Source organism: Arachis ipaensis, chromosome B8 (assembly GCF_059453495.1).
Source record: "Arachis ipaensis isolate K30076 ecotype BB chromosome B8, ASM5945349v1, whole genome shotgun sequence".
Classification (NCBI taxonomy): domain Eukaryota; kingdom Viridiplantae; phylum Streptophyta; class Magnoliopsida; order Fabales; family Fabaceae; genus Arachis; species Arachis ipaensis.
Genome location: NC_142443.1, coordinates 2225173 through 2240789, shown reverse-complemented (window position 1 = coordinate 2240789; position 15617 = coordinate 2225173). Strand labels below are relative to the sequence as shown.

At 38.2% G+C, this 15617-nt stretch overlaps 3 protein-coding genes across 4 annotated transcripts; 2 read left to right on the top strand and 1 right to left on the bottom strand.

Annotated features, from left to right (window-relative positions):
- The first annotated feature begins 1247 nt into the window (after nucleotides 1-1247).
- LOC107613794 (nuclear transcription factor Y subunit A-8) lies at nucleotides 1248-3834 on the top strand. Of its 2 annotated transcripts, none has more exons than XM_016315949.3 (6): nucleotides 1248-1659; nucleotides 1987-2263; nucleotides 2354-2505; nucleotides 2585-2659; nucleotides 3006-3158; nucleotides 3441-3834. In XM_016315949.3, exons 2-6 carry the CDS (start codon nucleotides 2017-2019, stop codon nucleotides 3648-3650), a joined length of 837 nt encoding a protein of 278 aa, XP_016171435.1. In that variant the 5' UTR covers nucleotides 1248-1659; nucleotides 1987-2016; the 3' UTR covers nucleotides 3651-3834. The 2 variants fall into 2 exon arrangements, with proteins under 2 accessions (XP_016171435.1, XP_088352133.1); XM_088496007.1 differs by having other exon boundaries at nucleotides 1255-1685; nucleotides 1984-2263.
- Nucleotides 3835-4403: 569 nt separating this feature from the next.
- Nucleotides 4404-7785, top strand: LOC107612905 (PHD finger protein ALFIN-LIKE 3). Its single transcript, XM_088496006.1, has 5 exons — nucleotides 4404-4685; nucleotides 4853-4885; nucleotides 5894-6122; nucleotides 6430-6565; nucleotides 7127-7785. The coding sequence occupies exons 1-5, from the start codon at nucleotides 4601-4603 to the stop codon at nucleotides 7391-7393; spliced, it is 750 nt and encodes a 249-aa protein (XP_088352132.1). The 5' UTR covers nucleotides 4404-4600; the 3' UTR covers nucleotides 7394-7785.
- A 996-nt stretch (nucleotides 7786-8781) lies between these two features.
- On the bottom strand, nucleotides 8782-10655 carry LOC107612904 (uncharacterized). Its single transcript, XM_016314687.3, has one exon. The coding sequence runs from the start codon at nucleotides 10055-10057 to the stop codon at nucleotides 9035-9037; it is 1023 nt and encodes a 340-aa protein (XP_016170173.1). The 5' UTR covers nucleotides 10058-10655; the 3' UTR covers nucleotides 8782-9034.
- Nucleotides 10656-15617: the final 4962 nt, after the last annotated feature.

Here is a 15617-nt window from a genome sequence, read left to right as displayed (position 1 = left end):
CCCTTAATATTTTTGTAATAATTTTGTATTAGTGTTTGGTGAGGTGTGTTTGTCCAACATTACTAAAGCGTACAAAATCGCACTGAGTTGTCATATCAACTAATCTTTCTAAGCTCCTTCTTCATTTCTCGTTAACTAAGTGGAGCCACGTTTCTCCTTTCTCTCTCATATTTGAAGCGGTGTGAATATGAAGCCACATACTAAAACCAATATCAAAGTTTGGTATGGTTTTGCTGGCTATATATATTATATATAATTATTCATCATAGTACTTTGATATATTACACACGTCATCATCCAGCGAAGACAGATTTTAATTAACTAAACTGTCTCATATTTAATGTAACTCCTATTTTCATCGTTTGAAACCATCCACATGTCAAGGAGCATTGTTTTCTTTATCTTTTGACTTTTTGGGATAGAAAGAAACTCAATATTTTCATATTTAATTATTTATAGTTATTATTGAATGGCAAAGCATCATGATTATTTATTTATGGACAGAAAAGAACAAGCAGGATCAGAGGATAAAGAAATAAAAACTGAATTGTATAAGAGGCATATATAATTATTAATTTCTCTAGTATTAACTAGTTTTATATGTATTAACCTATGAAGCACGGACACTTTGCTGAGTTGTCGTGTCTGTGTATCGGACATATTTCGATACTCACCGTTTGACATTCGTGTCTGTTGTGTCTAAACCGTGTCTAAATAAAAAATAAAAAATTCTTCTCCGGACACATTTGGACACACCTAAATACCATCACGTGTCAGCGTGTCCGGTATTATTTTTAATATATATTCTTAAAATAAATTTAGATATAGTATATATTACTATTTAATAAAACAAAAAATATTTTAGATACTTGATATAATTAAAATAAGACATTAAAAATAATTTAAAAAATTAATTTATATTTTAATATCAATAAAATATTAAAATATCATTACGGTTTATCTAAAAAATACTTTATATTTTATATGTATACGTGTCCCGTAAGATTTTAAAATTTGCGTGGCGTGTTCCGTGTCGTGTCGTGTCCCGTGTCCGTGTCAGTGCATCATAGGTATTAATTTGTTTTTTAACCATTTTATTTATTACAACAAAACGACAAAAATGTAATGGCTCCACTGAAAAACGATTTTCTTAGTATTCTTATCAGATAGATATACCAAACAAGATCAGGTGTAAAATAATAACTTATAGATCATAGCTTACTTGTTTTATTATCTTATTTCTTGGTAACATATATCATAATAATAAAAATAATAAGTGAGAAGTGGTGGTGGTGGGGGTGACTATAGTTGGTAGTGTTAATGTATGTATTTGTGTAGAATTATAACTATTAAACATAATCTAAAAACATTATTGTTTTGTTTAGCAGTGATGATGAGTGTCCCTTGAATTGAAGGGTCAAGACTTAAGAAAGAAAGAGTGTCTTAGCACCAAAGCTAAGTGAAACAAATACAAAGACAGACAACACTGAAGAGAGTTTTAAGTGTGTGATTGTGATTATGTAAATGAGAGTGAGAACAAGTGCTTCTTCTAAGCTTACAACCTTCAAAGTTCAAACCCCAGAAAGACACACACAACAGTTTCTGGTTTTACACCAATTCCCACTGCTACTTCCTCTTCAAATTCCCTAAATTTCCAAGGTTTCTTCTTAATTTTCTTTATTTCAGTTCACATTCTTTTCTTCCTCTTTTTGTTTTAATTTTTGATGTAGTTGTGAGTCAACAAAAGGGTAGCATTTGGGGCTTGAAATGATGCAACTAATCTTATAATTTAATCATAAAAAGCAGCAAATTGCATAAAACAACATACTTGCTATTGACTATGTCTTAGATGGAGTTTTTCTTGCTATGTGTATCTTACTATTTGCTGATGGCTGATTCTTCACTCACTCACTCACTCACAGTTATTCTTAGCAATGATTTCTTTTTTGTTGGTTGCTGTGTATGTTATGAACTCTTTATGAGAAGAGTTGAAGTTGGGAGGCATAGTGGAAAACAATGAAGTGTATGTGTGAAAAAGACTCTGCTCTATGTTCTGTTCATGCAACACCAGCCTATGTTCTTGGATGCTCATCATCATGGGGTAATTCTCCTGAATCTGATGTTGTCCAACAATCATCCATGTCTGATAAATTGAACTTAAACATGGGTGTTGTTCTGCCACAACAATGTCACAAGAGTAGGCCACTAAATCTCCAATTTCAAGAGCAGGATTCATCTTCAACTCTTTCCACCAATCAATCTGGTACTTGGGAATTCTATATAATATAGTTCTTGTTTCAAAATTTGTTATTAGCCTTGGATTTGATGGCTTAATTGGTATACTTGAAACCAGGTCAAATTTCTATCCAGCATAGCAATTCTTCAGCTTGTTCATCATCACTTAGCAGAAATATGGAGAAGACTGCTGGAAATCAAATCAGTTCTTCAATGGGGATTCTTGATTTTTCCTTCCCTCCTTCGGAACTCGATCGCGGCCAATCAACTGTAAGTAGTTATATGGTTGTGATTTTTGCGATGAAAGACATGAATGAAGAGATCATTTTAGTTGGAATGTGTGTTTCAGGCTCCAATTGCATTTCATTGTGCATATCCATGCTATGGTGGCATACTAGCTGCTGCATATGGCCAACACTCTAAGGTAATTAATTTAGTAAACTCCATTCATTTGTTCTTATTAGTAAATTCTTGTTTTCTACCACAAAGTTTCTAAAGTTGCATGCTTATTGTTCAACAAGTTTCTCTGTTGTATTTTGTTTCTCTTTGAAAATGTTTCTTAGTTTTCCTTAGCATATTGTTTGATCTTTTCTGTGTATATGTAATATGATTGGTTAAATTAACTATTTGTGGGTGGAAAACTTTCATCTTTTTGACCCAATACTTTCTTTGCTACAAACTTTAAATTACTGAAAATGAGATCATTATATGAGAGCATGATCATTCTTGTTAGCATCAAACATAAGTCATGATTATTCATTAATATGCAGGTAATTGGAAGTGAAGCAGTTCGGATTCCTCTGCCACTTGATCTGAGAGAAGAACCTATATATGTGAATTCAAAGCAGTATCATGCTATATTGAGACGTAGACAGTACCGAGCTAAACTCGAAGCACATAACAAACTCATCAGAGATCGCAAAGTAAGTGCATTTTCTAACTAATATCCATATATCAATCTCTCATAAGTCATAATCTACGCTAACTAATGTGACAATATAATTAGGATCAATTAGATCATGTTAAAAAAGAAAGAGAGAACAGTAGAAAAAAGATTTGTGTGTGTTTAAGTTGTCTGAAATGATATAATATAAAAGAATATTTATAGTATTAAGAAAATCGAAATAATAAATATTCAGATATATTAAATAATAATTGATCTAATTGATTCTAATTATACTCTAACAATTAGTATTGTTCTACAGCCTTATCTTCACGAGTCTCGCCATCTACATGCACTGAAGAGAGCTAGAGGTGCTGGTGGACGCTTTCTCAACACTAAGAACCTCGACCAATCAAAGGTTACTTCTACCACCACCACTTCCTACCAGGCTTACATTGGAAGGGATATCCAGGACTATACGGCAGATACCGGTGGCGCCGCCAGTCACCGCCGTCTGTCTGTTCTTATGTGATCCCCTTGCAGGGCACCACCATGTATTCCATTTGGGAAGTCATCCTTGGCTCATCATATCTATATATATATACAGTTTCTGTCTTTATGTAAAGTTGTTACTGAAGAACTATTAGACGATGATTTAGTCAAACTTATTAATTATCAACTTCACATGAAAATAAATTCACGCGAGTTTCTGTTTTTATTAGTATATATATTACGGAGTTGTCCATCCCCAAGATAAATTTGTGTGGGGAAAGAGTTGGAGAGTACTATGATTTGCGACAAGTGATGTTTTTTCTATGCTCGTGCTTTAGAAAAAGAAAAAATGATACAATGTGAGTTGGCTTGATTTACAAATGTTTAATGTCTCTTAATGTTTAATCTATAGTGATTACTCCGACTAAATTGTTTGAAATAATACAACTCTTTTATTAGATACTACATAAATACAAGGTTAATAAAATGAGTGTTGACACTTTACAGTTTACACAAATTATGATGAATTAAATATTAAACACAAGAAAAGCGCTGACGGAGTGCCAGAGAAGACTAGCGGGTCCCACACATTTTCATCATTGTGAATTATTTTTTTATTCGAAAAAAAACGAAAAAAAAAGTAGGAGTTAAACTTACTACTAATAAGTAAGACTACACGGTAAATTACTAAATTAGTACTAATAAGATAAGATTAAAAAAGATTAAGATCCACGTGGTTGAAAGAGTGCGAGTTAGTGAATGATATTCTGTATCTGTTGTGTTCTCTTGTCTTGTCTTGTCTCGAAGAGAGAGTGTGATTTGATTCATGCAATTACATAATAACTAATAAGTAATAACACGCCTCAAAACGCCACCGTTTTGTTCCCTCATGTAATTAACTCATAACTCCAAACCCTTCTTTTTCGTTTTCTTCTTCTGATAACTGAATAGACGAGAAGAGAAGACAAGAGAAGACAAGAGAAGAGAGCAATGGAAGGAGGAGGTCGAACGGTGGAAGAGATTTACGAGGATTTCAAGGGTCGAAGAGCTGCCATCATCAAAGCCCTCACAACCGGTATCTAATTCTAACCCTTCTTCCTTCATTCCTCTTTCTTCCAATTCACAATTTTCTAATTCTTCTTCTTCTTCGATTTCCATTTTCCCTCTCTTGCATTTCATGCTTTCTTCGATCTGTAACTCGTGATTCGCGCTTCAATTCTTTTCTCCTCTTTGCGTTTGCAGATGTTCAGGATTTCTACAACCAATGCGATCCTGGTTAGTTACTTACTCAATTACTTACTCTCCAAACCACTTTTACTTTCTCTTTGCAATTTCAATTCCTCTTCATTCGCACTCAAATTTGGGAACCCTCTTTTTCTGCTATTTCTCTAATTTTTTTTCCGTGTTACTGCGTTATGCCTTTCAAATGCTTTATGGCTTTTGCATTCAGGGTTTTCAATTTCGGCCAGCTTCTTATGATAACTTAGTATTGCTTCTTTCTCTCTCTTTTTTTTTTTTTTTTTGGGAAGAATAAGGGTTCTTTTATTTTGATGTATTTTCAATTGTCAGTTTGTAACTGTTCTCTATCATAAGACTGCTAGCTCCGGATATTGATTGGGTAATTCTGAACTGCATTCCTTATTCTTGTCTGTCAATGTAGCCATAAATTCTGTTCCTGCACTTGTTGCCTTCTGTGATTTCTTAGAGCACATTTGATGCATGTTCCTGGAACAACCACAAAAGCTCCTTTTCCATTACTAACTAGAAACGATGTTTAAAAATAAAAAATAAAAAAAAAGAAAGTGGTTTCGGATGTGCTGTTAGAACACATTCCTGCAAGTATTTCTCAACATACTTGCTAGCGAATTTAAGCCTATTGTAAACTTTGTAATTCAATACGGATTGGGAGAATAGTACAGGCCACATTGCTTGGTGTTTGCACAGAGTGGAAAGCAGTAACTTCAGTGATTAGTTAATCTGTTATATATTTATGGACTAACCTTCAGGGGAACACATTTGCATCATCATCCTTGGTGTCATTCTCGCATAGGAAATAATTGTAGTGCTACCCTAGATGCTGAGCTGAGTATACTTGGAATCCTTGGAACTTGTCAAAACCCTTTTTGGCAGTAAATTCTATTCGGAGCTAAGTGGAATTTTGGTGGCAATTAAAAAATATGTATTGGTAGAACTAAAAATTGTTTTTATCTTAAATTGTTTTCCACTGTGGCTATTTCATGCCTTGAATTATAAGTTTCGTGTATCATTTGTTTTTACTTTCAGAGAAGGAGAATTTATGCTTATATGGATTACCTAGTGGGCAGTGGGAAGTAAATTTACCTGTTGAAGAAGTTCCACCAGAACTTCCTGAGCCTGTGCTGGGCATTAACTTTGCTAGGGATGGCATGCAAGAAAAGGACTGGTTATCTTTAGTTGCTGTCCATAGCGATACATGGCTGGTTGCTCTTGCCTTCTATTTTGGAGCCAGATTTGGGTTTGATAGAGCTGACAGGTATGCCTTACACTGCATAATTCTTATCCTGAGATAACTATCACCTTCTAAGGGGGTAAAGATGTATGTGATTTGATAACATATTTAGCACCCTTTTCTTGGAAAAAGTAGAAGAACCAGCTTAGCATTTTATTATCTCCTGAGTACTAGACAATCTTTTGAGAGTGCAAAGAAGAAAAAACTAATTTCTAAGTTGAATCCATAATCAATGTTCTTTTGGTGACGCTTAAATAATCTGAGTGTGTTATGAACATTGGTAAGGTTTAGTTTGTTCTCTAATGGATATATTTGACCATTTGTAATGCAGGAAACGACTATTTAATCTGATCAATGAACTACCGACAATATTTGAAGTTGTTACCGGTTCAGCAAAAAAACAAGCTAAAGAGAAGTCCTCAGTCTCAAACAACAGTGGCAGCAAATCTAAGTCCAGCTCCAAAGCGGTAAATAATACTTTTCTCCTCACACCAAGATATGTTGAATAACCATATCTGTTCATACCTACTTGTCCCTTGGAGTTGCTCTGGAAAACGTCGGATGCTTTCCAGGCTTAGGTTATTTGCTGATAGAAATCCTTTCCAAAATTAATTACCAAAAGGTGAAGGATTAAAAACTGTAATATAGTACATATGCTTAAATCTATACAAGATAGATAGTAACATATTGAATAGTATAATCAAAAGTTAGGATTTAATTATTCTGTTTTATCTTTACCAACTACTGGCACTATAGTGTTAATATGCAAGTGCGTGTGCGCGCGTGTATGCCTTTGGAGTGGTCTAAAACAAACTCCAAAAAAATGTTGTTGCTTAAATTTCTGTATTTCTGGTTTTTGCTTGTGCAATGTGGATATTGGATGCTAGTAGAGTAGTAGTATCTTGTTTCTGTTTTCGAACTGCCTGATTGAAGTTGTGGGTGAATGCATTCCTGGGGCTATCATGCTTGTGGTTCTCTACTTCTGCTTTACTTTTATGTTGCTATCTAATTATTGTCTGTTGGAGCAGCGGGCTTCTGAGTCGCAGGGTAGACAGTCAAAGGCATTCCAACCAAAGGATGAGGATGAAGGAGCAGAAGAGCAAGATGATGAGGAACATGGAGAAGCCTTTTGTGGGGCATGCGGCGAGAGTACCGGTACTGATGAGTTCTGGATTTGCTGCGACATCTGCGAGAAGTGGTTCCATGGTAAATGCGTGAAGATTACCCCTGCTAGGGCAGAACATATGAAGCAATACAAGTGTCCATCATGCAGTGGTAACAAGAGAGCTCGCTGAGCAATTTCACAGCATTGAATGGAGAAGCTTTGTTGGAGTCATAACTGATCTGGTTCATGTTTTTATTTTTTTTATTTTATTTTTAACTATCTACAGTTATTGGATAGTCTCCCACCCCTCTCCCCCCTTCTTTTTTTTTTTGATACATGTAGGCTTATTTTGTAGACTACTGTAGGATTTATGGTGTGTCGGTTCCTGCAAGTCATTTGATGCCCTGGGTTTATTTCCCTGTAGTTGAAGCATTGTTGACCTGGGAAGACCGAGTCTTTTTCCAATACGATTGGCATTGGAACCGAACCATAATGTTCTGACCAGCTAGATCTTATGTTTAGACTGCGCCTTTTGACAAGGTACTTCCCTAAATGAATGGGGTGATATCCTACCATCTTAAATTTGAGTCTCTTTTGAATGTCTGAGAGGAGCCATCGTTTACGAGTCTAAGGCTTTCCATTGTGTCAACCTAGATTCATTGGAGATAATTAGACCTAGACTCAAGTTTATGCTTTAGTAAAGTAGTAAACAAACGAATCCGGTAATCACTTTATATCTGCACGTAGCACGTTTTGTCAATGATTTGGATGGTGTCGGCGTCTAGTGCATTAATCCTAAACTGTAGCATGTTGAAACTTGAACGATAATATAGGACCTCTAAGAAAAAGGGGGGGGAAAAAGAAAAAAGAAAAACAATATTCCTAAACTGTTGGTCTCAGTTTACCTTACCCTACTATTTCTCTAAAAAAAAGAAATTCCATCACCGCAGGTTGTAATTTATCCTATAAAAAAGGAAGACGATAAAAACAAAACATAATGAGAACATTTGGAGACTTGGAGCATTAATTCATTCTAGATGTTCAATTTTTATATGGATCTTAAATTAATTCTAGAAATGTCAAGTAAACACGCATGCTGACGGAAATAACGATGATAACCAGGCTAAATTTCTTTTTTTCTTTTTAAATGAGAAATAGTTGTAAAATATTTACATTTTAATCTGTTGAAGATTCCATATGCGAACAATAAGATCCATCATCCATACTACATAACTAGTAGAGTAACTTGTTTTACACTACTCCTGGGACCCCCCACCCAACATGTTGGTAGCCCCCACCATTAATTAAAGTTATCCACTACAAACCAAACCCATTAATAAATGCCTTATAGTTGCTCCCACTTCCCAGTACCTTGCATTCTTCTATCCATTGAAAATGATAAAATCATTAGAAAAATACAAACGATTCCTATCACTAATCAGATGCTGCTATCACCAAACTCATAATTCTGCTTTGGAACCCCTATGTTTGTATGGTAGGCAAGATTCAATTGGAACCCAGAAGTAATAATAAACAGTGTAAAATTTTCAGAAGCATGTACATTACATCAAAATGCAGTTGTGTTAGAACTTGGAAGAAAATTTTTTATTTTCAATATATATATATATATAAGATGCCCTACAACTAAAATGCTTGGATTGATCAAGCAGCCATGCTGCATAAGTGAAGAAAAGGGTTGAAAGAAAACAAGTGGCATAGTTTAGACAAAAGAAACTAAGAGAGGATAATACTTCTTTCTCCTTTTTCTTTGTTTTCTTTTCTCTTCTTTTTTTCTTTTGTTGTTGTTGTTATAATCCTATCTCCATGGTCATCATGTCAAAACATCCTGATTCTTTGTAGAAAGTCGTTTAAGGAACTCATAAGTAGTGATCATTGTTGTTGCAGACAAAGACATTGAAGCCCATCTTGGTCCCAAACCTCTGTAACATGCCATCCAACCACCTTCCTTAACTAAATTCCTCACTGTCTGAACAACCGTTGGTACTCTACGCCCATTCCCATTCTCATCACCATCCAAGACCTGCAGCCTTGTCTTAATTGTATCCAATGGCATGGTGATTAATGCGGACATGCCACCAGCCATTGCTGCACTGACTCCCTGAACTGCCATTACTGTCTTCGAATCCGGCCTCAGTTCATTTGTTGTCTCACCATCATCCTTCTTATTGCTGCACAAGTAGTATCCAACACCACCCCAAACCATTCTCTGTGCAACAGAATATGAAGCCCACCAAACAGCATTTGAAGGTGCATATGTCAAAATTGATATCCCAAAACCTCTGTACAACCCTCTAGGACCATCTGTTCTGAGAATCTTCCTGAATGCATCAATCCCATTGGCATATTGTCTTGCATTGGAACCATCTTGAACCATTAGCCTCTGGCTCACTACGTCGACCGGGGTCCACACAAGCTGAGCTGCCATGGCTGCACTCAGTCCGGCCACCGCATTGGCAATCGTGGCCGCAGTCGGCTCAGCTATCCCAAACCTAACAGTGGCAGTGCCTACATTACTCTTAGTGATCTCTAAAGCAGCCATGTACATGGCTCTAGCAGGGATTGTTCCCATCAAAGAGGTACCAAACCCTCTATACAATGCTCGAAAACCCTCATGGCTAATCACTGAAAATGCAGTCTTGATGCAAGGAACTTGGGACTGAGCAACTTGCTGCCTCGTTTTCAATACCACAACGGGGTACAGTGCTGCTGAAACCCCAGAGAAAAGTGCTGCGCCGAGGAAGAAGAACTTGGATTTATCGAGCTTCTGCCAATCAATATCGGCTGGGACATGAACCTCTGGTGTCGATTCTTCCTTGGCAGCACCCAAGTTCATCTTCGCCACTTTCTTAAACCGACCCAATTCAATTCGCCACAAACCCAGAAAAAACCCTAAACCAAAACCCGATTTTTTCAATAAGATTTTTCCCGGATCCAGACCATCTACTACGACCTAGAAGGCTAGAACCCTAACTGTACAAACTTAAAAGAGAAAAGGAAAGTGGAAATTTTTCTCAAAAAAACGAAGAAACAATTATCCAATATAGGAACTGTACAATTTGCAAGTACAATTAAAGAATCACATATATTACAATAATAGAAAGTGGAATTGAGAATCTAAGAGGGATGAATTAGGGGGAAAAAGTGGGTTTTTTCCTCTTGTGGAACCAGGTCTTGGATCGAACGTGAGGTAGGATGAGTAGATCTAGCATTTGTATTTGTATATTAACAGAGAGAGTCATACCAGCAACATCAGCGTCTTCATCCTGGCCACCGGCGCCGGAAATTTCGAACCTTGCCGGAATGGAAAGGAGAGAGAAAAACTTCAGAACATTTCGAGAGAGAAAAGCAAAGGGGGTGATGGTAAGTTATAGAGAGAGAGTGTGTGTAAAGAGAGAAAGTGATGGATGGGTAACCGGAATAGCAGGGATTTCAGATTTGAGGTTTTTACTTTCCTTTTAGTTTTCTTTTATTAGATAGAAATGGATTTTGATTTTGATTTATGCAAAAAATGGAGTCTTAAATAGATTAGTTAGATGTTTAAAACAGGATTAAAATGAATGAGATTCAACAAGGCTAGATAGACACTAAAATTAGTATTAAAATTAGTTATTAATATAAAATATATATTAAAAATAAATTAAATTATATATATAATAATTAATTTTAATAATTAATTTTAGTATATAAATATAATTTTTAAATGAGATTAGTACAATTTTAACCCAACTATCCAAGGTCTTTTACATTTTTTGTTTTTGCTTTCACCCAATAATAGATTTTGTAGGGAATCAAAATGTATAGCTTGTAACTTGTGAGTTGTGAGGCTTTATTTCTTTTAAAAATATAATTTCTTTTATGCATTAACATTTTTTTACCATTTTTGTAAGGTTTATAATACTATATTAATTTAGAATGCTTGAATAAACATAATAAAAATGTTTAATTTATGGATTAATCTCTACATACAAGTGTTTTGCGCTTACAATACAAGCTTTACAAGCCTGAAGAGAATAAAATCCACTAATTGCGCTGCTTTATGTGCCTCTTTAACAGACTTTTAAATTAATTCAAATCAATTAATGCGCAAATATATAACTTCCATTTTTCAAAAGATTTAGTTTCTTTTTTCGAATTTCTTGTCAAATTTGTTGGATCTCCTTCTTGCTTCGTGTTTTTTTTTCGATTTTCATGGTTTCTGAAATCAAGTTTTGAAATTGTTTTGAAAATAATGGAACTTCAGAAATACACCCAAACAATTACAGAAATATACCCAAACGGTTACAGAAAGGATTACAGAAATATACCTAAAGGATTTAAGAAATACACCCAAAATATGGAGGAGACAGCTTTTAATGTTTTGCTGGTTAAGGATGAGGCACATGGCAAATACATTTTAGAAAAAAAAACCTAGAAGAGCGATAAAATAGTACCTTGAATAATGTTTCTTCGTTTTTTCTGGTGATTTTTTATGAAAATTTGTATCTTTTCTTCTTGATTTCTTCTACTCTTTGCGATGAGTTGGAACGTTTCTGCAGAATCGTAGTTTATTTCGATATCTTGACGGTTTGCGTTTTGATTGAGGAATAAGAGGAAGAGTGCGGCATAATGAACGTGTTGTGGAAGGGTGATTAAGGAATGCGTTGGATGCTCGATTTTGAAGGAGTGTTGCACGTGTTTTTTTTTTTTTGGATTTGGACCAACTTGTATAGCTTGTAAGCCAAAAAAATTTGTATGTATATCAGACCTCTTAATTTATAGGGTAAAAAACTTGATTAAACCAAGGGAGAAGAAAATTTACAGAAATCAGCCAAACTGAATTCCTAGACAGCATTCAACCAGAATCAAATTATTATATAATTCGAATCTATACGTTTCGAATTAAAATCCTATGTAGTTCGATATGACTTAATTCGAATTATATGCAAGCATGAGAAACAAGTAATTCGAAACAACTGGTTTCGAATTATTAAAGAGGAATTCGAATTCAGTTAATTCGAATTACTAAGAAAGGCTTGACGAAACATAAATCGAAACATATTGTTTCGAATTAGTAAGGAATTGTAATTCGAATTTATTTGATTCGAATTATAAATATATAGTGCGAATGTAGTTGATTCGAATTACCATGAACCGGAGCTCTATATATATGCTGTGAACTCAGAGTTTTTCTCATCAAAGAGGTGAGATGGCTAGTGAGGATAGTTTTCTAGTGCTGGTACACCACAGAGGATCGATTAAGAGAAAAACTCGGTCCGGCGTGAAGTTCACTGATAAGGATCCTCTATATATTATCGTGAGGCCAACCACCAGCTACGATGCTCTCGTTAGCTCTGTGCTGGAGAAGCTTGGTCTGGAAGGAGTTAAAAGGGTTAAGAAGTTTTTCTATCGCATCCCAACCACGGTGCTCCATGATACCGTGAAGTATGATTGTTTCACGATCGGGAGTGATGAGGACTTGCAGGTCATGTTTCTTTGTCGTAGGCAGTTTCCCGAGGTAAGGACACCAGCGCTGTTAGCAAAGTTGGTTGATGTGGTATCTAGCTCAGGTGGTTCGAACCGGAATGCCAATACTATAGCCACGGTTGCCGGCTCGAGCTCAAGACCTGCGGTTGCTTCATCCTCCGTTCCTGTGTATGAGCCATCGATACAGCCTGTTGCCTCCCCATCGTTTGCTGTTGATCTCAGCGGCAATGTCGGAGACGTGGTTCGATATGGGGAGCATCTTCCGACCGAAGTGCAGTGTCCTACACCGACTGGTGTTGGGGAGGGATTGTTTGATGATCAAGATGACGATGATGTCGAGCTTGATATGATTGCTGATGACAGCGGCGATGATCTTGGAGCGACTGATCCGAGAAGGGCTACAGGTGGATCTAGTTCTGGCACACAGCAGTACCCACCCCATTTTTCATCGTTGGACCTGGATGCCATGAGGCATGACGAAAATCCTAGGCAGACGGCTGGATTTGGCGCTAGAGATACGGAAGGGTCTGCCGGTATGACAGAGTTCCAGGTTGGGCAACAATTTCAGGATAAGGATGAGGCGCTGTTGAGTGTGAAGACTTACAGCATCCGCCGAGGGGTCCAGTACAAGGTCGTTGAGTCTGACTACCACAGGTATGTTGGAAAGTGTTCTGAGTTTGGGAATGGGTGCACATGGTTGATTCGGTTGAGTCTCCGTCAGCGCAAGGGCATCTGGGAAGTGAAGCGGTACAACGGACTGCATACCTGTCTCGCCACCTCCATCTCCAGCGACCATAGGAGTCTGGACTACCATGTGATAGCGACATTCATTATGCCAATGATTAGGGCTGATGCATCCGTCAACATCAAGGTGCTTCTAAATGCCACGGCCGCACACTTTGGATTCAGGCCTACGTACAGGAGGGTATGGATGGCGAAGCAGAAGGCCGTTGCAGTCATCTATGGGGACTGGGATGAGTCGTACAACGAGCTCCCTCGGTGGGTGTTAGGAGTTCAGTTGACGATGCCTGGCACTGTAGCAGTCCTCAGGACTTGCCCTGTTCGAGTTGGGGGACAGCTGGACGAGTCTCATGCTTATTTTCATAGGCTGTTCTGGACTTTCCCCCCTTGTATCGAGGCCTTTTGTCATTGCAAGCCCTTGGTGAGTATTGACGGCACCCATCTATATGGCAAGTATGGGGGAACGTTGCTTGTCGCGATTGCACAGGACGGGAACTCCAACATACTCCCTGTGGCATTTGCACTAGTTGAGGGTGAGAATGCTGAGTCATGGTCTTTCTTTCTCTCCCACCTTCGTCAGCACGTGACACCTCAGCCGGGTCTGTTAGTTATTTCAGATAGGCATAACGGCATCAAGGCAGCGCTCGAGGCTCCCGATAGGGGATGGTTACCTCCGGCCGCATACAGGGCGTTCTGCATTCGACACGTTGCAGCTAATTTCGCCCTCACCTTCAAGGGAAAAGATTCCCGGAGGCTTCTTGTGAACGCCGCATATGCGAAGACCGAAGTGGAGTTCGACTACTGGTTTGACATTCTGCGCTCTGAGAATCCGGCAATGTGTGACTGGGCGAACCGAATTGAGTATTCGTTGTGGACACAGTACTGTGATGAGGGTCGGAGATTCGGGCACATGACCACCAATATTTCTGAGTGTGTGAATTCAATCCTGAAGGGGGTAAGGAACCTCCCTGTGTGCTCGCTGGTTAAGGCCACATACGGAAGGCTGGCGGAGCTATTTGTCCGTAAGGGGAGGGAGGCCGAGGCTCAGATGGGTACCGGACAACAATTCAGTCAATACCTAGTAAAGTGTATCGAGGCCAACCTGAAGACAGCCAGGTGCTTCACGGTGACTGTTTATGACAGGGATAACTCGGAGTACACGGTGGCAGAGACGACTCCGACAGGTTCATTCTCACTTGGTACCTACAGGGTCTCACTAGGGTCTCAGACTTGTGACTGTGGATACTTCCAAGCACTTCATTTCCCGTGTCCTCACGCATTGGCATGCTGTGCTTATTCACGTCTTAATTGGATGCCTTATGTCCACCAGGTCTATCGCCTTAGTTCCGTTTTCGGTGTCTATCAGATGGGATTTACACCTCCCATTCCGGAGGGATTCTGGCCACCTTATGGCGGGCCTACCGTTATACCGGATCCGAACATGAGGCGTGCGAAGGAGGGTCGTCCGAGGTCCACCCGCATTCGCACCAACATGGATGATGCAGATCCGAACCGGCCAAAGAGATGTGACCTCTGCAGGCAGCCAGGACACACTCGTCGGAGTTGTCTGCAAGCCGGACGACCCACTGGGACAGCTGGGAATGAATAGGAACGTTGGTGTGTCTTTTTTTTTTGTATCAGCAGCTGTATTTTATTTCAGTTAGCAATCAATGTTCTAGGTGGAACTCATTTGTATTTTATAAGTGATGAAAGTTGTAATTCGTACAAGATATGCTTGTTGAATGTCTTTCTAATTATGTAGTTAAGTTAAATGAGTAAAATCATGGAAATGATGGGATGACTGATAATACATAACATAACATCAAAGTAACTGCTGCATGAACAACTAGCTTAATGAAACCATACATAACACTGATAACCAACAAAAAAGATACATAACATAAACATAACAAGACGACATACACCACGATCCCCAAATCATCTAAAGAGGTGTGACCCCGTGAAACAACGGCGTGGAACCCGTGTCCTATGACCTCTCCGTATAAATGGCTCCTCATCCTCAATGGAGTCATCCTCGTCATCCGGAGCTGGCTGTGTCGACGTCCTGGGGGGGACATGCACGGGTCTGGATGATGACGGGCCGGCTACGGAATGTGACCCCAGAGTCTGGGCCGATGCTAGCGTCCCACCCAGGACAAAAGTCTGCACAGGAGGCACCGTGGCAGGCT

Excerpts from the sequence above, each read along its gene's own strand:
- LOC107612905 (XM_088496006.1), top strand. The coding sequence starts at position 4,601 with ATGGAAGGAGGAGGTCGAACGGTGGAAGAGATTTACGAGGATTTCAAG. Across the intron at positions 4,886-5,893 it reads CTACAACCAATGCGATCCTG|AGAAGGAGAATTTATGCTTA; the intron begins GTTAGTTACTTA and ends TTTTACTTTCAG. Across the intron at positions 6,123-6,429 it reads GGGTTTGATAGAGCTGACAG|GAAACGACTATTTAATCTGA; the intron begins GTATGCCTTACA and ends TTTGTAATGCAG.
- LOC107612904 (XM_016314687.3), bottom strand. The coding sequence starts at position 10,057 with ATGAACTTGGGTGCTGCCAAGGAAGAATCGACACCAGAGGTTCATGTC.
- LOC107613794 (XM_016315949.3), top strand. The coding sequence starts at position 2,017 with ATGAAGTGTATGTGTGAAAAAGACTCTGCTCTATGTTCTGTTCATGCA. Across the intron at positions 2,264-2,353 it reads TCTTTCCACCAATCAATCTG|GTCAAATTTCTATCCAGCAT; the intron begins GTACTTGGGAAT and ends ACTTGAAACCAG. Across the intron at positions 3,159-3,440 it reads AACTCATCAGAGATCGCAAA|CCTTATCTTCACGAGTCTCG; the intron begins GTAAGTGCATTT and ends ATTGTTCTACAG.